This window comes from Neoarius graeffei, chromosome 9 (genome assembly GCF_027579695.1).
Source record: "Neoarius graeffei isolate fNeoGra1 chromosome 9, fNeoGra1.pri, whole genome shotgun sequence".
Lineage (NCBI taxonomy): Eukaryota > Metazoa > Chordata > Actinopteri > Siluriformes > Ariidae > Neoarius > Neoarius graeffei.
The window spans coordinates 31,843,888-31,871,168 of record NC_083577.1 but is presented as its reverse complement, the minus strand read 5'-3'; the positions used below and the strand labels follow the sequence as shown (position 1 = coordinate 31,871,168).

General features: G+C 41.7%; 1 protein-coding gene across 1 annotated transcript; it reads right to left on the bottom strand.

The window, feature by feature from the left end:
• Window positions 1-733: 733 nt before the first annotated feature.
• On the bottom strand, window positions 734-26,504 carry dnajc3a (DnaJ (Hsp40) homolog, subfamily C, member 3a). Its single transcript, XM_060928653.1, has 12 exons — window positions 26,346-26,504; window positions 23,862-23,972; window positions 23,301-23,425; window positions 23,132-23,206; window positions 21,235-21,387; window positions 18,178-18,359; window positions 17,101-17,220; window positions 10,035-10,140; window positions 9,786-9,906; window positions 7,626-7,758; window positions 7,389-7,537; window positions 734-1,241 (listed from the first exon to the last, which is right to left on the bottom strand). The coding sequence occupies exons 1-12, from the start codon at window positions 26,425-26,427 to the stop codon at window positions 1,087-1,089; spliced, it is 1,512 nt and encodes a 503-aa protein (XP_060784636.1). The 5' UTR covers window positions 26,428-26,504; the 3' UTR covers window positions 734-1,086.
• Between the last annotated feature and the right edge of the window lie 777 nt (window positions 26,505-27,281).

The window sequence follows — 27,281 nt, the reverse complement described above, 5'->3', positions numbered from 1 at the left end:
AGATATTCTTGATCTGCTCTCACTGATGATAAAGAACTACCTACTCTTTACCGTGTCAGCAATGGGATAGCTTCAAGAGCCAGGTATAAATTACACCATAATGGATACAGATAGGTTTGTCCTTGCTAAGACCTGCTGCTGTAATAATAAAGACTGTCTTATGCTCATCTAGGACTTGGACGCTAACGGACTTGGGGTTTGCCTATAACTCGACTACAAGTGCATGCTGTACCGATTTGAAGACACTTTCAAAGTTTCTTCTTTAAGGAGCTTTTCCTCATCACAGTCACCTCCAGCTGGTTCGTTACGGATCGAAATCTACATCTGAATTTCTGTAAAACTGCTTTGTGACACTATTGTATAGCACATTTAACAATGTCCAACTAAAGCAATCATCTGAGTGATTTGGAGAGGACTCTAGAACCGTAAAATCAAAGAATGACAGTTTCTTGTTAATTAAATAAAGCATCGAGATCTTTTTGGGCGGTACGATGGTGTAGCGGTTAGCACTGTCACCTCACAGCAAGAAGGTTCTGGGTTAGAGCCCAGCAGCCAACAGGGGCTTCTCTGTGTGGAGTTTGGATGGTCTCCCTATGTCTACGTGGGATCCCCACCTCCCCACAGTCCAAAGACGTGCAGTTAGGTTAACATGGGGTGGCCTTGGGCTGAAGTGCCCTTGAGGAAGACACCTCACCTCCAGCTGCTCCCCCGGGTGCTGTAGCATAGCTGCTCACTGCTTCAGATGGGTTAAATGCAGAGGACGAATTTCACTGTACTTGAGTGTGCACGTGACAGACTTCTTTATTCCTGTATTTACAATGCAGAATTATTTAATTTATAGAAAAATAGTTCAGTCTCCTCTACACACACACACACACACAGTTTTAGGATGGTTGCTTGGGAATAAATCCCTACACTCTGAAGTTCCCTGGGGGAGGGGGGAAATCACTTTATATAGTACTACTTAGCAAGTCCCGAGAATATTTCACCCACACGCCACGTCTATAGCAGTTAGTGTTAATTCATCTTAGCAGGTTGCAGTTCTCTCTGCGTTTTGTCTGATCCAAGTGCCTCTCATGTTTGATCTCAGTTAAAATTGAATTTAAAGCTGAATGGTCCGGATCCAAAAGGGTTAAAGCCTTGGAAGCTCTCCCAAGCCCCATGGAAGTGGTGATGGCCTCCTCCCTGCTTGCTCTCAGGGTCCAGTGGGTCTTCACCCTGGTCAAACGAACTCCTCATTTCTATACAAGAACAGAAATTAAAAAGGTGTTAATACTACCAGCATTGTTTGAGAGTCATGTTTTATTATTACCAGAGGTGCCAATAGTTATACAGGAGACACCTGAAAACTGGGATTTTTCGCTCCCTCAGTTAAAATGTTCAAACCAAACACGAATAAAATTCCCCAATTCACTGAAAGGATGCAGTATGTGAAACTGCACTGTGATGAAGCACATCAATGCTGCTGTTAATACGGACACATTTACCCTTAGAAAATGCTGATTTATTTAATTATTTTAGGTTGAAAATTGCTCAAAACTACAATCGACTGGTTAAATTCATCCTGAACCTTGCAAGGCCGATGCTGATGTAGAGTTGACCGGTTGAGTATTTCTCTAGGTCTTGAAATTTTTTATTTCTAAAAATGTTAACGCTGTTTAATCAGAGGTGGGTGGCCTGCCTCCCCCAGCCCCCACATTTGTGTGGGAGTCTGTGAAACCGCGCTCATTTTCAAATATGTGTTGATCAAGACTCAGATCGCAAGAGTTTACACCCGTGTAATTCATAAATGTAAATCAATTTATAGATTATTAGTTTTTCTGTTAGCATGGAGCCATCCTGCCCACCTACAGGACATACAGTGGGGAAAACAAGTATTTGATCCCTTGCTGATTTTGTTGGTTTACCCACTAAGAAAGACTTGATCAGTCTGTAATTTTAATGGTAGGTGTATTCTAACATGTGGAGACAGAATATCAAAAAGAAAATCCAGAAAATAACTTTTAAATATCTATATTAATTTATTTGTATTTTATTGAGAAAAAAAAGAAGTATTTGATCCCCTAGTAACCATCAAGAGTTCTTGTTAATACAGACAAGTTAGACTCTCCAAATTACCTTGTCACCTAAATTGAAGACACCTGATATCACTAATGACTTGTATAAAAGCCACCTGGCCACAGAATCAATCAGTTTGTCAGACTCCAAACTCTCCAACATGGGAAAGACTAAAGAGCTTTCTGTGGATTTAAGGGAGAAGATTGTAGACCTGCACAAGACCGGTATGGGCTACAAAACCATTAGCAAGAAGCTGGGCGTTAAGGTGACAACTGTTGGTGCAATTGTGCGCAAGTACAAGACTCACAACATGATCATCAATCGACCTAGGTATGGGGCTCCAAACAAGATCTCACCTCGTGGGGTTTCCAGGATCATGAGAACGGTGAGAAATAGACCTAATACAACACGGGCAGAGTTAGTGGATGATCTTAAAGCAGCTGGGATCACAGTCACCAAGCAAACAGTTGGTAACACTTTACACCGCAATGGTCTAACATCTTGCAGTGCTCGCAAAGTACCCCTGCTTAAGAAAGCACATGTGCAGGCCCGCCTGAACTTTGCCAATGAACATCTGAATGACTTGGAGAGTGACTGGGAGAAGGTGTTATGGTCAGATGAGACCAAAATTGAGCTCTTTGGCATCAATTCAACCCGTCGTGCCTGGAGGGAGAGACATGCTGCTTATGACCCCAAGAACACCATCCCCACTGTCAAGCATGGAGGTGGTAACATTATGCTTTGGGGGTGTTTTTCTGCACAGGGCACAGGGCTACTTCACCGTATCAATGGGAGGATGGACGGAGCCATGTACCGTAAAATCCTAAGTGAAAACCTCCTTCCCTCTGCCAGGAAGCTTAAAATGGGTTGTGGATGGGTCTTCCAGCAGGATAATGACCCAAAGCATACAGCCAAAGCAACCAAGGAATGGCTGAAGAAGAAACATATCAAGGTCATGGAGTGGCCCAGCCAGTCTCCGGACCTGAATCCTATAGAAAATCTATGGAGAGAGCTGAAGCTCAGAGTTGCCAAGTGACAGCCACGGAATCTTGATGATTTAGAGGTCATTTGCAAAGAAGAGTGGACCAAAATTCCTCCTAATATGTGCAGAAACCTGGTCATCAACTACAAAAAACGTCTGACCTCTGTGCTTGCTAATAAGGGGTTTGCCACAAAGGACTAAGTCCTTTTGGCAAGAGGGTTCAAATACTTATTTTCCTCAATAAAATGTAAATAAATTAATACAAATTCTTTAAAGTCGATTTCTTGATTTTCTTTGTGATATTCTGTCTCAGCATGTTAGACTACACCTACCATTAATATTACAGACTGATCGAGTCTTTATTAGTGGCCAAACCAACAAAATCAGCAAGGGATCAAATATTTGTTTTCCCCACTGTACATGTTTATTTCTGACAGTTACAGTGGATATTTAAAAAATAAAAAAGTACACATCCCGTTAAAATAATAGTTTTTATGTGTTAAAATAAATAATTTCAAAACGTTTCCCACCTTTGTGACCTACAACCTGTACAATTAAATTGAAAAACATCTGTTAGAGGGGAAAAAAAAAAAAAAGTACAATAAGCTGGTTGTCTGTGAAGATTCTCAGTCATCCAGGTCACAGTAAACTGCGAGTGGTAAAGTTGCTCTCTTTTACCACCTACAATAAAGCTGGTTGCATAAGTGTGCACACCCTTAAACTAATAATTTGTCGAAGCACCTTTTGATTTAATTACAGCGTTCAGTCTTTTGGGGGGGGGGGGCGGCACGGTGGTGTAGTGGTTAGCGCTGTCGCCTCACAGCAAGAAGGTCCGGGTTCGAGCCCCGTGGCCGGCGAGGGCCTTTCTGTGCAGAGTTTGCATGTTCTCCCCGTGTCCGCGTGGGTTTCCTCTGGGTGCTCCGGTTTCCCCCACAGTCCAAAGACATGCAGGTTAGGTTAACTGGTGACTCTAAATTGACCGTAGGTGTGAATGTGAGTGTGAATGGTTGTCTGTGTCTATGTGTCAGCCCTGTGATGACCTGGCAACTTGTCCAGGGTGTAACCCGCCTTTCGCCCGTAGTCAGCTGGGATAGGCTCCAGCTTGCTTGCGACCCTGTAGAACAGGATAAAGCGGCTAGAGATAATGAGATGAGATGAGTCTTTTTGGGTCGGAGTCTATCAGCCTGCCACATCTCGACTTGGCAATACTTGCCCACTCTTCCTTGCAAAAGCGCTCCAAATCTGTCAGATTGCGAGGGCATCTCTTGTGCACAGCCCTCTTCAGGTCACCCCACAGATTTTCAATTGGATTTAGGTCTGAGCTCTGGCTGGGCCGTTCCAAAACTTTTGGGGGGTCATTGTCGTGCTGAAGAAGAGGAATTTCATCCATCTTCAGCTTTCTAGCAGACACCTGAAGGTTTTGGGCCAAAACGGACTGGTATTTAGAACTGTTCATAATTCCCTCCACCTTGACTAAAGCCCCTGTTCCAGCTGAAGAAAAACAACCCCAAAACATGATGCTGCCACCACCATGCTTCACCGTGGGTATGATGTTCTTTTGGTGATCCGCAGTGTTGTTTTTGTGCCAAATATACCTTTTGGAATTGTGGCCAAAAAGTTCAACCTTGGTTTCATCAGACCATAACACATTTTCCCACATGCTTTTGGGAGAGTTGGTGCATTTTTTTTTTTTTGGCAAAATTTAGCCGGGCCTGGATGTTTTTCTTTGACCCTACCTCATAGTCCAGACTTATAGAGAATACGGGAGATTGTCGTCACATGTAGTACACAACCAGTACTTGCCAGAAATTCCTGCAGCTCCTTCAGTGTTGCTGTCGGCCTCTCGGCAGCCTCCCTGACCAGTTCTCGTCTAGTCTTTTCATCAATTTTGGAGGGACGTCCAGTTCTCGGTGATGTCACTGTTGTCCCATATTTTCTCCACTTTTTGATGGCTGTCTTCACTGTGCTCCATGGTATATCTAATGCCGTGGAAATGTTTTTGTACCCTTCTCCTGACTGATACCTTTCAACAATGAGATCCCTGTGACGCTTTGTAAGCTCTCTGTGAACCCTGGCTTTTGCTGGAGGATGCAACGGAGTAAATGTCTGAACTTTATTTGGGGTTAATCAGAGTCATTTTAATTGATGGCAGATGTGAACCCAAAAAGACTGAACGCTGTAATTAAATCAAAAGGTGCTTCAACAAAGTATTAGTTTAAGGGTGTACACACTTATGCAACCAGCTTATTGTACATTTTGTGTGTTTTATGTTTCAGTTGAGGGCGGCACGGTGGTGTAGTGGTTAGCGCTGTCGCCTCACAGCAAGAAGGTCCTGGGTTCGAGCCCCGGGGCCGGCGAGGGCCTTTCTGTGTGGAGTTTGCATGTTCTCCCCGTGTCCGCGTGGGTTTCCTCCGGGTGCTCCGGTTTCCCCCACAGTCCAAAGACATGCAGGTTAGGTTAACTGGTGACTCTAAATTGACCGTAGGTGTGAATGTGAGTGTGAATGGTTGTCTGTGTCTATGTGTCAGCCCTGTGATGACCTGGCGACTTGTCCAGGGTGTACCCCGCCTTTCGCCCGTAGTCAGCTGGGATAGGCTCCAGCTCGCCTGCGACCCTGTAGAAGGATAAAGCGGCTAGAGATAATGAGATGAGATGAGATGTTTCAGTTGAATTGTACAGGTTATAGGTCCCATTAAAAAGGTGGGAATAGTTTTGAAATTATCGTGGTCTCAGTTTTTTCTGGTGTTTAAAAAAAAAAACACCACTTCACAAGGTATGTACACTTTTTATATCCACTGTATGTTGGCACCTCTGTATTAAACAAAAATATCAAAACGCATCACTCTGTGTTCAACACCCCAACTAATCAGCAACCAGAATCCCTATTAGTTTCGTTTGAATTCCAGTCTGACTCTTCCTTCTCCATCTGCAAATGCATTTACGTACACTACCGTTCAAAAGTTTGGGGTCACCCAGACAATTTTGTGTTTTCCATGAAAAGTCACACTTTTATTTACCACCATAAGCAGGGTTTTTTCTAGAAAAATTTAGTATGAGGGCGCTCACCATGGCGAGGGAGCGAAGCGGGGGGCGGGGGGATGGTGCCGGTTGTCCCCCCCCCGCCGTGCAAAGCCTTTGAAAAATGCTCCAATGAGACATTCTGAGGCTATCTGAGAGGGAAATTGTAACAAATTGTCTGTCAACATTGAAAAAGAAAGAAGTAATCTTCTTCTGCCCCGGACAGTCTTTGGCTTTCTTCCGTTTTGTGCCGCGGGATGACATCTTTAAATGCCCAAGTGTCAACAAAAACAACTCGCGAACTACTTCTTTCAAAAGCTCCCGCGCTGGTGGGTGAAAGGTCATTCAATCTCGAGAAATCTCGCTCTACAAGTCAGCTGAACTTGTATGTAACCCATGTCAAATCTCGCAAGAGCAGCCGCGACAAGTAAACAACTAAACAACATGGCGCCTCAGTCTGGAAAACGCCAATTCAGATTGTTTTTGCACCGTCTGGTGGTGTATCTGCTATGATTGGAATATTTTTGGTGCAATTATAACGTATTTGATGATCAGACACATTGTCACGTAGTGTTGCTGGGATGTTTTCACGGAGTCGGTAAGGGGGCGCACGCCGAGAGTAAGAGGGCGCAGCGCCCCTGTTCCCCCATTTAGACGAAAGCCTGATAAGTTGTAAAATGAATAGAAAATATAGTCAAGACATTTTTCTGGCCATTTTGAGCATTTAATCGACCCCACAAATGTGATGCTCCAGAAACTCAATCTGCTCAAAGGAAGGTCAGTTTTATAGCTTCTCTAAAGAGCTCAACTGTTTTCAGCTGTGCTAACATGATTGTACAAGGGTTTTCTAATCATCCATTAGCCTTCTGAGGCAATGAGCAAACACATTGTACCATTAGAACACTGGAGTGAGAGTTGCTGGAAATGGGCCTCTATACACCTATGGAGATATTGCACCAAAAACCAGACATTTGCAGCTAGAATAGTCATTTAGCACATTAGCAATGTATAGAGTGGATTTCTGATTAAAGTGATCTTCATTGAAAGGAACAATGCTTTTCTTTCAAAAATAAGGAAATTTCAAAGTGACCCCAAACTTTTGAACGGTAGTGTACTTATACTGTATTCCTCATCTATGGAAATCTTTTCAAGCATGGGACACCAAAACTAGCATCAAAACAACAAAGCTTGGCATTTCAAAGGAGAAAAAAAGAAATTCACACCCAATAGTCCGTAACTGTATGGATAAACCTGTTTGAAATAAAAAGTCAGCAGACAAAACTAAAGCCCAAGGAAACAATTCCAGGAAATTCAGTGACTGAAGGTTTACCTGGATCAGTGAGCACTTCCTTGGCCTGTGCGATGTCTATGAACTTCTTCTCTGCCTTTTTCTTCTCTTCAGGATCCTGGAAGTTGTCTGGGTGCCACTGCTGTGCCAACTTCCTGTATGCTTTAATGATCTCCTTCTTCTGGGCTGTCCTAGGTGGTCAGACAATCCCAGCCATATATCAAACACGACACGTCAACATCAACCCAGGAAGTCAGATGTTCACTGATAATGAATTACCTCTTGACCCCCAGGATCTTGTAGTAGTCTTTCTTCTGGGACTGCTTGAGGAGGCGTTGTGCTCTCTCCAGTCCCTCCTTTATCTGATGATCATTCTCGCTGAACTCCTTTGCACTTTCAAAGTCCTTAATGGCTGCAGAGATGTGATATGGTTATGAAATCATTGATTGAAGGGATTAGTTGCAGTTCTAGTTTCAGGCAGTTGATTCAGCTAATCAAGGCTTAGATGAAGCTGTGCTCGATTAGGGATGATTAGAAACTATAATATCTTGCGGGGGGTGGAACTTAGGGCAAGGCCACAGCTACCCAGAGGTGGACAGTAACGAAGTACATTTACTTGAGTACTGTACTTAAGTACACTTTGAGTATCTGTACTTGAGTATTATTTTTTTTGGGAAACTTATGACTAACTTCACTGCATTTGAAAGGCAAATAAATATTGTACTTTCTACTACATTTCTATCAAGGTCCTCGTTACTATGGAGCAGCTTTGAAAACGGATGTGTTTTTCTTTTCTTTTCTAAAACGCGATTGTTTTTTTCGCAGGTGACACTGAGACAGCCCGTCAGTAATCACTAGGGTCACGTCACGTCCATAGACTGGATAAAATCAAGTTCAATGATTTCTCAGCAGCGTTATTTGAACACGTTCAGTTGATGGCAGAATGGAAGGAGGCGGTTCTTCTGGGGAATGCACGCACTCATGGCCATACCTAGAACCCATGTTTCAGTTTTCTGAAAGGATTAAAGATTAGTTTCATTTTAAATGTTTGCTTTGTTTGCCAAAAACGAACCACATCACGGCCTACAAAAACTTGCCATCCGACCTGTGGAAGCATATTGAGGTATATAAACGTTTTATTCCAAGAGAAAACTTGCAATGAAGTTGTCGGTGCTTTTAGAGCTACCGATAATGTTGTAATAGCTATGCAGTCTGGTTAGTCAAATGACTTTCTATGGATTTGCCCGCCAAGCTGCCGTAGCCTTATCCACGGCTAATGGTAACACATAGCTAGTTAACTTGGACACTGTTAGCATGTAAAAACGGAGTTATGCTAACATGAATAACGTTATATTTCTGAAAGGACTTCAGATAAATTATGTTTTAGCATAATCTTGCCAAATAAATAATGTAGAAATCTTTATTTTCTAGTAGCGTTAGCTACCCAATATGATTTTGAGTTTGAAAAGGAGTTTGCTAGGATGTCAGGTGGAGTTTCACTGACTAGCTAGCTTAACGTTAAACCACCATGATGGCACAGCATGCGTTCATTTTGTGAATTCACATTTCTGTCTTTGGTAACGGCGTTAGGTTTTGTCAGCGTTGTGGCAATAATACAACAATGCGTTGACAGAAAATTTACTTTTAATACTCAAGTATTTTCAAAAGCAAGTACTTCAGTACTTTTAACTTAAGTAAAAAAAATTTGACTAGTGGGATCTGTACTTTGACTTAAGTAATGAAGTTGGGTACTTTGTCCACCTCTGCAGCTACCAAAAAAAAAGTCTAAACAAATGGAAACTAAAGTGGACTGGGTGTCTATCAAGTATATATGTGTGCGTGTGATGAACTAGGTGTCTGTCGTGTGTCTATAGACATAATAAATTAATCATCATGCATAAACAGCGAGAGTTCCAGACGCCTTCCCTTCCCCCCGGCTCTATTTTTACCTGATAGTAACATTTTTTGGCATCTACTCTAAAGCTTGACCTCCGCAAACAACTTATGCTGCTGTCATGTATAGGACTTGAGACACTTTTCAGCAAAATAAACTAATTCTACATTCAACCAATGGTCATAACTAGCAATTTGCAACCTAGAGAGGAAAAAAAAAAAAACACAAGAAAAACTAAATTAACTCTGAATTGCTACTTGGAAACTTGGGACCATCTTCTTCACCACAACACAATGGCTATGTTAATTTGACGTCACTTGCCGAGCTCACAATCTCAAGAGTAAACAAACAAAGTACCTTTAAATGAGTTATGTAACATAAGTATTTGCTTTAGATCAACCAGCATCTTCGATCAAGCACGTCTTGAGCTTATTAAACTGAATATACAGTTTGCTGTTTTGAGGACGTAAATATACACTACTCGTTACAGTACCTGGATAGAACAAGGGTCAATCATCTGAGAGATTAAAGCAGCACAGATTTACCATTTTCATACTGTTCATCTTGGAGGTAGGCCTCCGCCCTGTCTTTTAGAGCGTTCACATTTTGTGGGTCTGAGCTCAGAACTTCACTGCACACTGGGACCGCTTTAGCACCTTGCTGATCCTGCGGCAAGACCAAACCATATTTTTTCATTTTAAATGTACTGCAGATTTAATAGGATAGAAAATTGTCTGGAGCAGAATAGAATCAGTCGAATGGTGTTCAGGGAGGGAAAGAGGCATCTTTCTCACCTTAGAAAGACAGTGACACATGCGCTCCTTTGCATGAGTAGTGTACTGTGGCACGTTCGGCTCCGTCTTCATAACCGACTCATACTTACTTACTGCATCTCCGTACCTATGGGAGGAAAAGAGAAAAGAAAAAAATTACCGTCAAACTGCAAAAAAAAAAAAAAAATCATTCGACTATGACACTCAACAAGGAAGTGTTTTCCTGCCTGTTATACAGCCAGTCTACCCTTTAAAAAAAAAAAAAACCTGACCAGCTGCAATCTGAAATTTTCATACAGGGGCATGAAATGTCATGGCAATATTGGGCTTTCACGGATTTCTTTGAACTGTTCTTTTTCTGTGGCAGAATGATTATACAATATACAAAAAAATAACTGGTGCACAAGTTAACTTATTTTGGGTTTTCTGAAATCAACATGGACAAAAATATGCATACAGCACAAGTATTATTTGGTTAAACATCCTTTTGCAGGTTTCACCTTGATCAGACGCTTTTGGTAACCAAGCTTCTGGCAGAATTGTAGTTGGATATTTGACCAGTCGTCTTAGCAGAATTGGTTGAGTTCAATTAAATGTGTTTTTTTTTTTCTGGAACAGACTCAACTTTTAACACACACTCCACATATTTTCAGTAGGGTTGAGTCCAGGACTTGTTTTAAGCTTAATATCAGCCTGCTTTATCCATTCCACAACCAGGTTTGATGTGCATTTGGGGTCACTGTCCTCTTGGAACACCCAATTGTGTCCAAGTTTCTGATGGATTGAGGTTATGCTGGAGAATTCTTAGGTAGTTCTACTGACAGGAAACAGCCCCAGAGCAGGATGCTACCACCACCATGCTTAACAGTTGGTATAGTGTTCCTCTGTACCGCTGATTATTGTGGCCAAACAACTCAATCTTTGTCTCAACTGTTCAAAAGAACTTTCCTCTAGAAGGCTTTTTCCTTTGTCCATATGGTGTATACTGTACAGTATATACTGCACACACACACACACACACACACACACACACACACACACACACACAACAGGGCAGACAAAAATTTAAATTAACTGTTTCAGTATTATTTTTTTTAAAAATGCATAAAAAAGTATTTTTTTTTAGAAGTAGTGCTGCTGGAGAACATGAATGTATATTAAGAGTAGTTGTCCCCCAGTTTTAGCTGGTAGAACAACAACTAGCAGTATAAAGTGATTCGAGGTCAGCGCGAACCCAGCGGCGGCCATATTGGAAGTCAAAGGTTGCCTGGGTCAGGCTGTGTCAGTGCATTGTTGTTCAGCGAAGCAAAAAGGGGTGACAATGCCGAATACGTGTGTCATTGTTGGCTGTAGTAGCCGGGGGGAAAAGGGTGGCAAAAGCTTCTACAGACGCCCTAAAGTCGTGACTAACCAGGGAATTGCAGCACAGGAGAAAAGCGAGCGGAGGAGACGACAGTGGTTGGCTGCCATCAACCGATCAAATTTAGGACAACTTGACTGTATCCGGATTTGTTCTGATCACTTTGTGACAGGTAGGTTAAATTGTCTTGAATTTCATAGTTACTAAAATAAATGTGATACAAACTATTATCTTTTCTATGTACTTTCAGCAATGATTAATGGATATATTTGTCACATTAGGTAGCTTATGTCTACTGCAGTGCATTGTTGCATCAAATGGCATTTAAGATCTAGGCCTAGTAATGTTTATGTACACATGCTGTTAGTACAAGTTACATACTAGGCCTACATTTTATTCACTGACTAAAATAATTGATAATAATTATAATAGTTTTTCAAACATTATTTAGACACAAATCTATCGTATGCTTCCATACTCTTGTAGTTCTGGAAATCCTTTAGTTCACAAAATGGACTTGGGTGAAACACTAGATAGTTCACAAGATCGATGTATGTCACATGTGGCAACAAGCTGGGGTCAGCTTTCCATTCCTTCTCACTAACAGTGTATGGATCTGCATTCCCAATGAAACGTAACTTCTCAGCATAACGCTCCCGTGCCTGCTTATCTAAACTATCACAGTAGTGCTCCATCACTTCAGATGTCTAAATTCTTAAAAAATCCAAGCTTCTAAGCCCTCTAACGCGGAAACGAATCGGTGAATGTAAATAGCTGATGTGTACTCTATGAGCGCTCTGGAACGAGTGACTTCCAAGATGGCCTCGCAGACCGCAGTGTTACTATTTTTAGCATTATCTCTGAGCACTCTATACTAATCCAGTGTTTCTCAACTGCTGTGCCGTGGCCCATTCGTGGGCCACGAAGCGCCATCTAGTGGGCTGTGATTTTTTTTCCAAGTTGAAGCTAATTTTTACTTGTAGTAGGGTATAATTGCTGGGTTACATCCGAGGTCATCGCCATCTCATTAAGCTACGGTCACACTACAGCTTGCGATGGGTTATTGATGAAAATGAGGCATTTGTGGTGGCGATGCATAGTGATGTACATGAGCTAAAAGCTGTGGTTACACAGCAGGCAAACACCTGACTATCACACCTTTTGCACGTTTGAGTCTGGTGCAGCTCGAGCGGCCGCACGCGCTCACAGAGATCGTTGTGCGTGCTCTTAGGACCCCGTCATTATGGGAAACACCTGATACTGAGTTGAGGGCAATCAGCACGTGCAGATACAGATGTTTTCACAGAGGCATTGTGAAGTATCATCATTATCACGATGGCATTTGTTTCTAACGAAGTTTATAATACTGTTTAAATACTTTGCTTTCGGGTCTGTAAATATCACACCTGCTAATAAACACTCTTCTTGCACTTAAATCTGTCTACCGCTGTCTATCTTGTAGTGTCCTGATCCCCAGATCTTTAACCCAGCCACATGTAAAAAGTTGTACTCCTCCATGCTCTTCATCTGTGTAGAATGATGTCTGCAGCACCAAGTAGTTTGAAATGTCAGGGAACTCAACGGATGGATAATTTTCTAACTCACAGGAAAAATCTTTCCGTTTTAGCACGTAAGGATCTAATCCCATTGAGTGGTTTCTATATCCACTTCTTTTGAGTGTACTTCTCGGTTTTAATAACTTGCTTGTTTGCTGTACACAAAACATGGCAATAAGTTCTTGTGTTAATGGACCAGACTCCACTTTTGGATCATTAATCCCTTTTGGCTGAGAATGCCCTGCATGCATGGTTTGGCTTCTGGTACATCCATACAGTTTTAAATGCAATACCTACAATTAAACAAACAGTTTGTTTTTATTGCATTTATTTAATTCCTGGTCTCCCATCTGTAACAGAGTGATGTTGCATCCCATTAATACACTTTACAGTAGATTAGATTCTAACAGAACAGATGAGCCAAAATAATTGGGGATCTTTTTTTAATGGGCCTCCGACTCGTTACAACGTGAATAGGTGGGCCTTAAAGCAGAAGAGGTTGAGAACCCCTGCACTAATCAATCCCATGACAGACAGGGTAATGAAGGCATGGATTTTTAGCACTGTTTATTTAGAAAAGGGAGAAAGACAAGCAATGTTATGGAGGGGGGTAGCAGCTTTAATGAGAGATGTGATGTGAGGCTCAAGTGAAAGTGGTGGAGGAGAAAAATAGCAAGATTCCTGACAACCTTCACAGATTTAATAGACACGCTATCAATGTCCGTGAAATCAGAGACACTATATATTTGGGACCAGAGTAGCAATACTTCTCTAAGAAAGTTCTTTAAGAAGTAAAGGCTTTAGGTCAGAAACACATGCTGCCAAAACTGGTATTGCTATATTAGTTGTAAATTTGGGAGCTGTAGACGAATTTGTTCTTATTGTACATAGGAGGAAAGGTTCATAGTAAAAGTCACTGTGCAGTCAAGAAGAAGAATGTTTAGTTAACATCAACAGATAGCAGGTCGTCACGGACCACTCTCAAGAGAGCAGGTTCAATACTGCGATATGCACAAAAAAAAAAATCCATAGTGAAGGGCTCATAAAACAAACATCCAGTTAAAAAAAAATAAAACGTCATCATTTTGGCTCCTACTTTTTGCATCACTTCAACCTATAATGGAAGCTCAGAGATCAGTCTATACTATAACCAGTTTTCTTCAGTATAAGTGTAACAATTTAAAGGTGGTTTAAATGGGACTACATTAACAACGTGTATGTGGAGAGGGTCCACACCTTCCGGTTTCTCGGTGTCCTCATCTCCGCCGATATCTCCTGGTCAGCAAACATTACAGCAGTCATCAAGAAGGCTCAGCAGCGGCTACACTTCCTGAGAGTCCTCAGGAAGTACAACTTAAGCTCCAACCTGCTGCTGACCTTCTACTGCTCATCCATCGAGAGCATGCTGACGTACTGTATTACAGTATGGTACGGCAGCTGCACTGCTATAGACAGGGAGAGGCTACAGAGGGTAGTTAAGGCAGCACAGAAGATCATTGGCTGCCCTCTCCCCTCCCTGATGGACATTTACACCTCCCACTGCCTTAGCAGAGCTAAGAACATTATCAAGGACAGCTCCCACCCTGGCTTTGATCTGTTCAACCTGTTGCCCTCAGGGAGGCGCTACAGGTGCATCAGGACAAAGACAAATCAATTAAAAAACAGCTTCTTTTCAAAAGCCATAACCGCCCTGAACTCGGATATGCTCTGACTTTATAGTCTATTTATTTTACTATTTTACTATTTATAAATGTGCAGTACTTTATAAGATGACTCTCTATGCAATACTTTTATAATGTGCAATACCACACTCCATAATGTGAAACGCAACACATTCACCTCAGGACTGTGCACCTTACACACAGCACATTCACCTCAAGTCTGTGCACCTTACCTTACCATCTGAATGATTACCTTACCTTGCAATACTTCATAATGTGTAATATTTTATCTTATAATGTGACTCTCTCGTGCAATAATTTATAATGTGACTGTCTCTGTGCAATACTTTATATGTGCAATACCTCACTCCATAATGTGTAACACAACACATACACCTCAGACTGTGCACCTTACCCCCCCTTTTTTTTCCTCTCTCCCCCCTTCCTCTCTCTCTCTCTCTCTCTACACACTGTTTGCAGTTATTGGAGATGCTTTAATCTCATTTTACATGTGTATAGTGACAATAAAGGCATTCTATTCTATTCTATAGGTGACATACCCCTTTTCTACAAGTTGATGCAGTTCCCTGACTTCATAATGAAAATATCTGACATGCTTTGGTCAAAATACTACAAGGATAAAAAGCACCACAGTTTAAATGATAATAAGCCACTGCTCACCTCCCCCACCAGCCAATCAGGTAGCACTTTACTCATACATATTAATTTTCAAAGTCAGTTCTCAATCCATGAGTGGAGATGAGGGGGCAGGATTATTCTAATGACCTAGAAAAAGGAACCAAATCTGACCAGCACGTTTTCTGAAGCAGGCAGAACAAAATAAATGTGTATCTGGTTGTCTTATTTCAGGAGTTTGTGGGTTCGTAGACGCTCCAAATACCCAAATGTATGTGCACAAGCACTGAAAAACTCACTTTTTCATGATATACAAGCCAAAAAGCTTTTTATTTGTCACACGTACACTCAAGCACAGACTTAAAGTGCATATCCTGGACCATTTTTGGTTTGTTTTTTTTTTATATATGAAAGTATGTCCCTTTACACACTCATCCAGAAGGATAATTTTGCACAAGGCCATCTGTCTACAGGAGAAAAAAATTAAATAAAACGCGTCTGGAAAAATCCCAAGGGAGTCTGGAGCCAGATTCGTGACGTCACCTGCGGAAGCGCCAGCAGGCTGCGCGAGCTTTGCACGGTTTCAGTGCACAGCCTGTGTAGACCAAGTTTAGCAGCGAGCGATTTTGCATTGAAATATGGAATTGTCACCTGAGCGCAATGTTACTTCACCTTTGGATGAAGAATATAATGAGATGTCAGAATTGGGGCTTCATCTTTTTGGATTTGATGATGATTCAAGTAGTGAAGATGACGGCGACAACACCAGGGATGTAAATAATACGGTCGTTTTCTCATAAACAAGCCAGCGCTGACGTAGGGTTCAGAATGAGGCGTCCCGCACGTGACGTCATGAAAATCAATGTTTGCTGGGAAATCCAAATGCCAAAGTTTTTTCAGAGGCGGACCAATTCGCCTCAAATGGCTGGATTTCAACTGAATTTTTCTGGTATTGCGCAAGGTAAAAAAAATTGCACAAAATGTGACAGGTATTTGACCAAAGTTTAATATAAAATAGGAGAATTACATTGATCTCGCTCCTGACGTTACCCGTGATATGCACTTTAAGCACACAGTGAAATTTAACCCATCTGAAACAGTGAACACACACATCCAGAGGAGTAGGCAGCTATGCTACAGGGAGCAGTTGTGGGTTGTGCGCCTTGCTCAAGGGCACTTCAGTCCAACCTCAGCCCATGTTAACCTAACTGCATGTCTTTGGACTGTGGGGGAAACCGGAGCACCCGGAGCAAACCCACGCAGACACAGGGAGAACATACAAACTCCACACAGAAAGGCCCCCGTCAGCTGCTGGGCTCGAACCCAGAACCTTCTTGCTGTGAGGTGACGGTGCTAACCACTACATTACTGTGCCACCCCATATATCCCTCTTTAAGGGCTGAGGGAACAGAACCAGAAAATAGACATGAATTTATTAAATGAGCCAATAGGAGTAGACAGAACAGAGACAAGCTCTGAGGAGGAAAGTAGGAGCAGGGGTGAGCCGACAGGTTCAGGATCACTATTTAGTATCGAGTTCAAAGATCTATAGCAGAGAAGCTGGTGAACAAACTGTCATGAACCAGCACAGGGGTTTCTGGAGAAAGGGATGATTCGAGAAAGGTGGTAGATATTACTAAATGTATCTTTTGAAAAGGGAAGAAAAAAAGTGTATAGCTGATGTAGGAAATTTGAGGAGCTTTCGATGGTCTTAAATTTATTATACCATGGGTTTTGATATGATACAAAGTTTAGGTGTGTATGTCTTGCTCCATTTGTCACATTATTATAACTTCATTTCCCTTCATTACTGATTTTCACTGGTGAAACTGCAATGATACGATTTGTGCTTGCAATTTGCTAGTAGTACTCACCTCTGCTGCTGGATCAGCTCCTCAGCTGATATGATCTGCTTGTTGAGCTTCTTCACCTGCTTATAGTGGCTAAAGCACTGCTTGTGGTCAGGATCCAGCTTCAAACACTCTCGCACTTCACTGTCGACAGAAAGGCATTGCGTCAGCATATCTTCCTAGAACATGAAGTACATGTTATGATTGTCACGACCTCCAAAAGTTAATTCAAGGTTAAAGGAACAGTCCACCGTATTTCCATAATGAAATATGCTCTTATCTGAATTGAGACGAGCTGCTCCGTACCTGTCCGAGCTTTGCGCGACCTCCCAGTCAGTCAGACACGCCGTCACTCCTGTTAGCAATGTAGCTAGGCTCAGTATGGCCAATGGTATTTTTTGGGGCTGTAATTAGATGCAACCAAACTCTTCCGCGTTTTTCCTGTTTACATAGGTTTATATGACCAGTGATATGAAACAAGTTCAGTTACACAAATTGAAACATGGGGATTTTCTATGCTATGGAAAGTCCGCACTATAATGACAGGCATACTAACACCTTCTGCGCGCTTCGGCAGCGCATTGATACGGAGCTCAGATATCAATGCGCTGTCGAAGCGCGCAGAAGGTGTTAGTACGCCTGTCATTATAGTGCGGACTTTCCATAGCATAGAAAATCGCTACGTTTCAATTTGTGTAACTGAACTTGTTTCATATCACTGGTCATATAAACCTATGTAAACAGGAAAAACGTGGAAGAGTTTGGTCGCATCTAACTACAGCCCCAAAAAATACCATTGGCCATGCTGAGCCTAGCTACATTGCTAACAGGAGTGACAGCGCGTCTGACTGACTGGGAGGTCGCGCAAAGCTCGGACAGGTACAGAGCAGCTCGTCTCAATTCAGATAAGAGCATATTTCATTATGGAAATACGGTGGACTGTTCCTTTAAGGCTTTGGTGGCCAGAATACCACCACAGAAGAACCAGCTTTGCGTTTTACAAGCTTGATAAAATCACCACACCACAATACTACACGTTGAAGGGTACTAGCACTGTTAATGGTCCTGCTGCAACAGATGCTGAATCCCACAGAAACTTACTTGAGGGACATCTCATGATCTCCCAGGTTGTAATAGATGGTACTGAGCTGGTAAAAAGCCTGCGTGTTGTCGTTCTTCAGTTTGGATACTGCTTTAAGGTCACTGATGGCTTTGCCCATCTCACCCAACTGAATGAAACACTCAGCTCGAAGCTCTCTGGAGTAAACGTCCCACACACATGTCTATGGAAAACACAGCCACAGTAGGGGTCGTAAAACCAATATACTGCACTGGCTGAAGTGTGCTCCAAATTTAATTTCTCAAATGGCTGCCACTCAGTCACCAACATATCTACAGAAGACAAATGTGGAGGCTGAATGGCATAATATTAACAAGGAAAACAGGCAAAGGAATAAAGACCAAAAAATTGAGTTTATTCTTCCTGCTTCTCCATGAAGCAAATGTTTCATTTGTTAATAGTCCAGTGAGTAAATACAATGGGTAATACAAACCAAAACATAACCACTTCAATCTGACGTGCACTATTTATAGCCATGAATTGACCAAGCATTAAATTGCATATTCTGGACCAAATTTCTTTTTTTTTTTTTTAATATGAAAGTATGTCCCTTTACACACTCATCTAGAAGGGTAATTTTGCACAAGGCCATCCGTCTACAGCAGAAAAAAATAATAATAAAACGCGTCTGGAAAAATCCCAAGGGAGATTGGAGCCAGATTCGTGACGTCACCTGCGGAAGCGCCAGCAGGCTGCAAGAGCTTTGCACGGTTTCAGTGCACAGCCTGTGTAGACCAAGCGCTCCCATTTCTCTCTCATTGTCCGGTCTTTTGGGAAACGATGAGTACTAATCCCATCATGATTGGTGTTGCTACACCCTCCTACGATACATCTGTTAACCATTTTAATAATTACATGATAACGTTGAAGAAATTTGCAGAAAACCACCAGGTCGTTTTCTCAAACAAACCAGCGCTGACGTAGGATTCAGAGGGAGGCGTCCCGCAGAAGATGTCACGAAAATCAATGTTTCCCGGGAAATCCAAATGCCAAGTTTTTTCAGAGGCGGACCAATTCACCTCAAATGGCTTGATTTCAACTGAATTTTTCTGGTATTGCGCAAGGTAAAAAAATTGCAGAGAATGCAGAATGTTACAGATATTTGACCAAAGTTTAATATAAAATAGGAGAATTACATTGATCTCGTGCCTGAATTTACCCGTGATATGCCCTTTAAAAAGGTTGCCATGCTGTACAACCTCAATTCCAAAAATGTTGGGGCATTGTGTAAACTGTAAATAAACACAGAATGCAATAATTTACAAAAATCATGGAAACCCTATATTTCATTGGAAAAAAAAAATAGTACAAAGTCAATATATCAAAATGTTGAAACTGAGAAATTTTACATGTTTCAGAGCAATATGCTGCCATTCAAGCAAAATCTTTTTCAGGGAAGGCCTTCCTTCTATCAGCAAGACAATGCTAAATTGCTTTCTGAATATATTAAAACTGGATGACTCCGTAGTAAAAGAGTCCGGGTGCTAAACTGGCCTGCCTGCAGTCCAGACCTGTCTCCCATTTAAAACATTTGCTGCATTATGAAGCACAAAATACGACAAAGGAGACACCGAACTGTTGGGCAACCGAAATTGTATATCAGACAACAATGGGACAACATTTTTCTTTCAAAACTACAGTAACTGATTTCAGTTCCCAAACATTTACAGAGTGTTGTTAAAAGTAGAGGTGATACAACACAGTGGTAAACATGTCCCTGTCCCAACTTTTCTGAAACGTGTTGCTGACATCAAATTCAAAGTGAGCATATATTTTTTCAAAAAACAATTTCTCAGTTTCAACATCTGATATGTTGTCTTTGTACTATTTTCAATTAAATACAGGGTTTCCGTGATTTGCAAATTATCGCATTTTGGTTTTATTTACAGTTTACACAGCATTCCAACTTTTTTGTAATTGGCTTGTCGTTATCAGGATTTGAATGTAGCTGGATCATTGCAAAACTTACTGGATCAAGTCTTATTGAATAGCCTTGATTTAATAGAATGCATTTATGGGTACCATTATTATTGCAGCACCAGCCAGTGAAGGACACCTCTGGTTTAGTGTCTCAGGCAACTTATGAAGTCATAACATTTCAAAATGATGTCTGCATGTCTCATCTCATCTCATTATCTCTAGCCGCTTTATCCTGTTCTACAGGGTCGCAGGCAAGCTGGAGCCTATCCCAGCTGACTACGGGCGAAAGGCGGGGTACACCCTGGACAAGTCGCCAGGTCATCACAGGGCTGACACATAGACACAGACAACCATTTACACTCACATTCACACCTACGGTCAATTTAGAGTCACCAGTTAACCTAACCTGCATGTCTTTGGACTGTGGGGGAAACCGGAGCACCCGGAGGAAACCCACGCGGACACGGGGAGAACATGCAAACTCCACACAGAAAGGCCCTCACCGGCCACGGGGCTCGAACCCGGACCTTCTTGCTGTGAGGCGACAGCGCTAACCACTACACCACTGTGCCACCCCATGTCTGCATGTGTGAAATTAAAGACCAATTCACACAAAAGACTAAAACTAAACTTTAAAAAAAATAATAATAATAATAATAATAAAAAAACCTGGCCGTGTTTACCCATCCTCTTATATAGGAGTATTACAATATACAGTAACATTATGTCCAGCCAAATTACAGTAACACATGGTGGTGTGGGCTGCAGCTATAAAGCCTTAAGTACGGTAAGTACTTATTTACATGAGTACTCATTACAGTAGCATGGGTAGCCAGGGTAATACATTGATGCTGGGGGGTTTTCACCAGCTAACTCTCTTATGAATTTTTACCTGAAGCTTTAATGGGTAATTCAACCTAGTCCACTGTCACGGTTGTGTATATAAGAGCATTTAAAACTCACATTTGAACAGGATTCTGGTTCATTCTGATGACATTTACAGAAGAGTCAGAAAGCTCCATAATCTACTCATACATTGCTTGGGTATTGCATCTGGGGTAAATTTTAGGTCTGATTTTGATATTAATCAAATGTCAACAGTACAGTAGCTAACTCACTTCAATAACCGTGTCCAGCAGTGTAGCCGCTGAGCTGTAGTCTTTGCGCTTGAAACTGCTCTGAGCCTCAGTCACCAATCTCTGGATTTCATCTGATTTTTTCAGCTGGCTCTGAGCTTCCTTCTCATCTCTACTGCTGGGGTTTGATTTCAGCTACAGAGTACAGTGAAATAAAAGACACACACAGAAAGCATCACATTTGCATCATCTTGGTTTGAACACTTATAAAGCATGTTCATAAGAGGAAGCCATGGCCTAATGGTTAGAGTAGTTGTTTTGGGACCGAAAGGTTGCTGGTTCAATTCCCTGGACCAGCAGGAATGGCTGAAGTGCCCTTGAACAAGGCACCTGCTCCCAGGCTGCTCTAGGTATGTTGTGTGTCGCTCTGGATAAGAGCATCTGCTAAATGCCTATAATGCAATGTTCTGTAATTTTCTGGAAAATGGAATTAACACACTGACAACATACCAAGGCTTCCAAGAGCCTTGCTGCCAGATAGATACAGTTTACTCTTCTGGCTGAAGGTTGAAATTCGACCTTGTCTGTATTATAAGCTTCATGCTCCACTTAGCTCCTAAAAGCAAACTTGCTAGAGCTTCCTTTCTAACTCACCATTTCCAGCAACATCAATATAGTGGGGGGGGGGGAATAGTGAAGACAGCAAATGTTTGTGAATGTAAAGCAGCTATATGACAGTTGCGCTGTGAGGCTTCCATCCATCCATCCATCATCCGTAGCTGCTTATCCTGTTCTACAGGGTCGCAGGCAAGCTGGAGCCTATCCCAGCTGACTATAGGCGAGAGGCGGGGTACACCCTGGACAAGTCGCCAGGTCATCACAGGGCTGACAGAGACAACCATTCACACTCACGGTCAACTTAGAGTCACCAGTTAACCTACGTAACCTGCATGCCTTTGGACTGTGGGGGAAACCGGAGCACCCGGAGGAAACCCACACAGACACGGGGAGAACATGCAAACTTTACACAGAAAGGCCCTCGCCGGCCGCTGGGCTCGAATCCAGGACCTTCTTGCTGTGAGGCGACAGTGCTAACCACTACACCACTGTGCTGCCCGCTGCGAGGCTTGACCTGGCTAATTAGTGATCCGAGAGATGATGCACACAATGGCACTGGTGGTGGTATTAGCATGAAAGTTGAAGTTTACTAAATTTCACTGGGACTAATATCTGCACGTCGTCCAATTGCATTGTGGGCAACATCTTATCTCATCTCATTATCTCTAGCCGCTTTATCCTTCTACAGGGTCGCAGGCAAGCTGAAGCCTATCCCAGCTGACTATGGGCGAGAGGCGGGGTACACCCTAGACAAGTCACCAGGTCATTGCAAGGCTGACAGAGACAACCATTCACACTCACGGTCAACTTAGAGCCACCAGTTAACCTACGTAACCTGCATGCCTTTGGACTGTGGGGGAAACCGGAGCACCCGGAGGAAACCCACGGAGACAAAGGGAGAACATGCAAACTTTACACAGAAAGGCCCTCGCCGGCCGCTGGGCTCGAACCCAGGACCTTCTTGCTGTGAGGCGACAGTGCTAACCACTACACCACCGTGCTGCCCGCTGCAAGGCTTGACCTGGCTAATTAGTGATCTGAGAGATGATGCACACAATGGCACTGGTGGTGGTATTAGCATGAAAGTTGAAGTTTGCTAAATTTCACTGGGACTAATATCTGCACGTCGTCCAACTGCATTGTGGGCAACATAGGAAACTTAATTCAAGAGAAACATGACCAACAAGTCTATGAAAGAAGTCCAAATTTAAAAAAAAACAGTCAACTCAGAATGTTAATCATGGAGGTCACGTATTAATTATAAATTATCAAAAATGCATGTTGTTCAGGATGGTCAGAGAGTTATCAAACAGTTACTTGCCACTCTTTTGAAATCACTCTCAGCTTCATCAAGCTTTCCCTGTTTCAGTAGTAGGTTCCCTCTCTGAAGTCGTGCCTGTGACAGATCACTGGTTACTGACAACTCTTTTACATATGATGTACAGTAATCTTCATTTCATATACATGTCTCATCACAGTGTAAAATTCACCGATGTGAAATCAGGTTTGAGTTCGATGACTTTGCTCAGATCCGGCAAAGCGGATTTCGACTTCCCCGTGGCCAGGTAGACTGTGGCTCTTCTGTAGTAGGCCATGTAGTTTTTTGGGTCACCATCTACACACAGAGGTCAGAAGGTTCATTCATTCATTATGCTGATTACCCATTGTAGTTCACAGGTGAGCTGGAGCCTATCCAAGTCGAGGTACACCCTAGACAGGTTGCCATACTAACACGGAGCAACAGATTGCCATTCATGCTCACATACACACACCTATGGACAATTTAGAGTATCCAGTTGACCTAATACGCATGTCTTTGGACTGTAGAAGGAAACCAGAACACCCAGAGGAAACCCATACAGAAACAAAGAAAACATGCACACAAAAAAGGCCAGAATTGGCTGGCAAATTCGAACCCAGACTCTCTTTGCTGTGAGGCGACAGTGTTAGCCACTGCACTACAGTGCCATCTCCAGAAAGAATATTATGATGCCGAAATAAGACAAAAGAAACAATTGCTGGTGACTTCCTGAGAACTCCCACCAACTCACCAACAGCTGCATGGAAATGGGAAAGCGCATCAGCCAGCTGTCCAGCAGCCAGGAGCTTCTTCCCCATCTCTAGGTGCTTCTCTATACTGTTCTCACTGCTGCATAGCACTCCTGTAATCAAAAATAAACTCAGACCAAGATATACAGTGGTGCTTGAAAGTTTGTGAACCCTTTAGAATTTTCTATATTTCTGCATCACTATGACCTAAAACATCATCAGATTTTCACACAAGTCCTAAAAGTAGATAAAGAGAACCCAGTTAAACAAATGAGACAAAAATATTATACTTGGTCATTTATTTATTGAGGAAAATGATCCAATATTATACTTTTGCCACTCACAGATATGTAATATTGGATCATTTTCCTCATCTCATCTCATTATCTCTAGCCGCTTTATCCTTCTACAGGGTCGCAGGCAAGCTGGAGCCTATCCCAGCTGACTACGGGCGAAAGGCGGCGTACACCCTGGACAAGTCGCCAGGTCATCACAGGGCTGACACATAGACACAGACAACCATTCACACTCACATTCACACCTACGGTCAATTTAGAGTCACCAGTTAACCTAACCTGCATGTCTTTGGACTGTGGGGGAAACCGGAGCACCCGGAGGAAACCCACGCAGACACGGGGAGAACATGCAAACTCCACACAGAAAGGCCCTCGCCGGCCACGGGGCTCGAACCCAGGACCTTCTTGCTGTGAGGCGACAGCGCTAACCACTACACCACCGTGCCACCGGATCATTTTCCTCAATAAATAAATGACCAAGTATAATATTTTTGTCTCAATTGTTTAACTGGGTTCTCTTTATCTACTTTTAGGACTTGTGTGAAAATCTGATGATGTTTTAGGTCATATTTATGCAGAAATCAAGAAAATTATAAAGGATTCACAAACTTTCAAGCACCACTATAGGACAAAAAAAAAAAAAAAGTGTATATTATAATATACACACACAAGGGTAAGTCAAAGTTCTAAGACAGATGTTATAATTTCAAAAGGAATTCTCCAATGGAAGCATCGCTTGCAGATGTGTTTAGACTTAAATGGAGGATATGTAGAGAAATATCTTTATTTTCATAAATGATTTTTTTCCTACTTAGAACTTTTTGACTTACCCTCTTATTTTTATATAGTGACAAACGATTGTCTAGAATAATACCATTGCATTTCACTATGCTTGCTATTACCTCCTCCAACTTTGTTGGAGGAGAATATGTTTTCATCTCCGTTTGTTCATTTGACTTCTCAACGTAACTCAAAAAGTAGTGAACGGATTTTGATTAAATTTGGAGGAAAGGTGCGCTATGGGCCAAGGAACAATTGATTAAATTTTGTTGTAAATCCAGATATGTATGTAGAGCCAGGATTATTTTATTATTATTTTTTTTTTTGTCTGTTCCCAACACAACTCAAAAAGTAGTGAACGGATTTTGATGAAATTTGGAGGAAAAGTGTGCTATGGGCCAAGGAACAGTTGATTAGATTTTGATGTAAATCCAGATATGTATGTGGATCCAGGATTATTATTATTATTATTATTATTATTATTATTTGTCTGTTCCCAATACAACTCAAAAAGTAGTGAACGGATTTTGATGAAATTTGGAGGAAAGGTGCACTATGGGCCAAGGAACAATTGATTAGATTTTGTTGTAAATCCAGATATGTATGTAGAGCCAGGATTTTATTATTATTATTATTATTATTATTATTATTATTATTATTATTTTATTTTATTTATTTTTGTCTGTTCCCAACACAACTCAAAAAGTAGTGAACAGATTTTGATGAAATTTGGAGGAAGGGTGCACTATGGGCCAAGGAACAATTGATTAGATTTTGTTGTAAATCCAGATATATATGTGGATCCAGGATTATTATTATTATTATTATTATTATCTGTATTAGTAGTAGTCTGTTCCCAACACAACTCAAAGTAGTGAACGGATTTTGATGAAATTTGGAGGAAAGGTGCGCTATGGGCCAAGGAACAATTGATTAAATTTTGATGCAAATCTGAATATGTGGCTTGGCAGAGGTATGCACTCTACCAAGTGCCCTTTTAGTTGTTTATTATTATTATTATTATTATTATTATAATAAACACTCACACCATAATCTCCCTGTGTCTTCTTTTTTTATATATACACAAATACTATTATTTGTTTAGACATTGCACATCACTATCTTGGACTTTTCCATCCTCATCATCACAGATTAGTCTGATCTGTATAAATAAACTCATAACTGTTGTTTATAAAGCAGCTTGGCTGTGTCTTAAATATGTGCATACAGTTCTACCTAGTACACTAGAAGAAAACCTTTAAGATTCACTCCTTGAGATTCCTGAGGTCTAATGAAGCCATGTGAGGAGTTCAGTGATCTGTACAGCTGTGACACTTCAGTTTGCACACTTCACTCCGCCCTGTGTGTGTGTATCCGGTATATACTGCATCCAAATCACTTCCTTCTTACCTTCGTATCGAAGATCGAGCAGCACAAGCACAAACAGAACATAACTCACTAGTTTGTACGCGTCTGTTGTTATGGTCACCATGATATTATAGGTTTTAATAAACTCGTTTTTCTCCCCCTGTGCCCGTCCTCCACTGAGTGATCACGCCGAGTCACACTGCCCGATAGCGCCCATTGGGTCGTGGGTCACTCCGATTGGTTCGTTCTGCTCAAGAGCCCGCCCAGGTCTCTCTGATTGGGTCGTGCTGTTCGAGCCCACGCCTACTCCTGCTGGTTCAACGAGCCACAGCCACGGCATCATTAAACTGAGCGAGTGCGCGTGCACGGTGTGTCTGAATGAATGAATGAACTGAGGAGATTATTATTATTATTATTATTATTATTGTTATTATTTTTAATGTTTTCTCGCTCAACATGAGAGCAGTAGTAGTCAGGTGGTATTTGTTTATACAACCCCGATTCCAAAAAAGTTGGGACAAAGTACAAATTGTAAATAAAAACGGAATGCAATAATTTACAAATCTCAAAACCTGATATTGTATTCACAATAGAACATAGACAACATATCAAATGTCGAAAGTGAGACATTTTGAAATTTCATGCCAAATATTGGCTCATTTGAAATGTCATGACAGCAACACATCTCAAAAAAGTTGGGACAGGGGCAATAAGAGGCTGGAAAAGTTAAAGGTACAAAAAAGGAACAGCTGGAGGACCAAATTGCAACTCATTAGGTCAATTGGCAATAGGTCATTAACATGACTGGGTATAAAAAGAGCATCTTGGATTGGCAGCGGCTCTCAGAAGTAAAGATGGGAAGAGGATCACCAATCTCCCTAATTCTGCACCGACAAATAGTGGAGCAATATCAGAAAGGAGTTCGACAGTGTAAAATTGCAAAGAGTTTGAACATATCATCATCTACAGTGCATAATA

Coding starts and splice junctions, on each gene's coding strand:
- dnajc3a (XM_060928653.1), bottom strand. CDS start 26,427: ATGGTGACCATAACAACAGACGCGTACAAACTAGTGAGTTATGTTCTG. Junction 18,360..21,234: donor TGCTGGACACGGTTATTGAA/GTGAGTTAGCTA, acceptor TGTTTTCCATAG/ACATGTGTGTGGGACGTTTA. Junction 1,242..7,388: donor GGAAGTGCTCACTGATCCAG/GTAAACCTTCAG, acceptor GTTCTTGTATAG/AAATGAGGAGTTCGTTTGAC.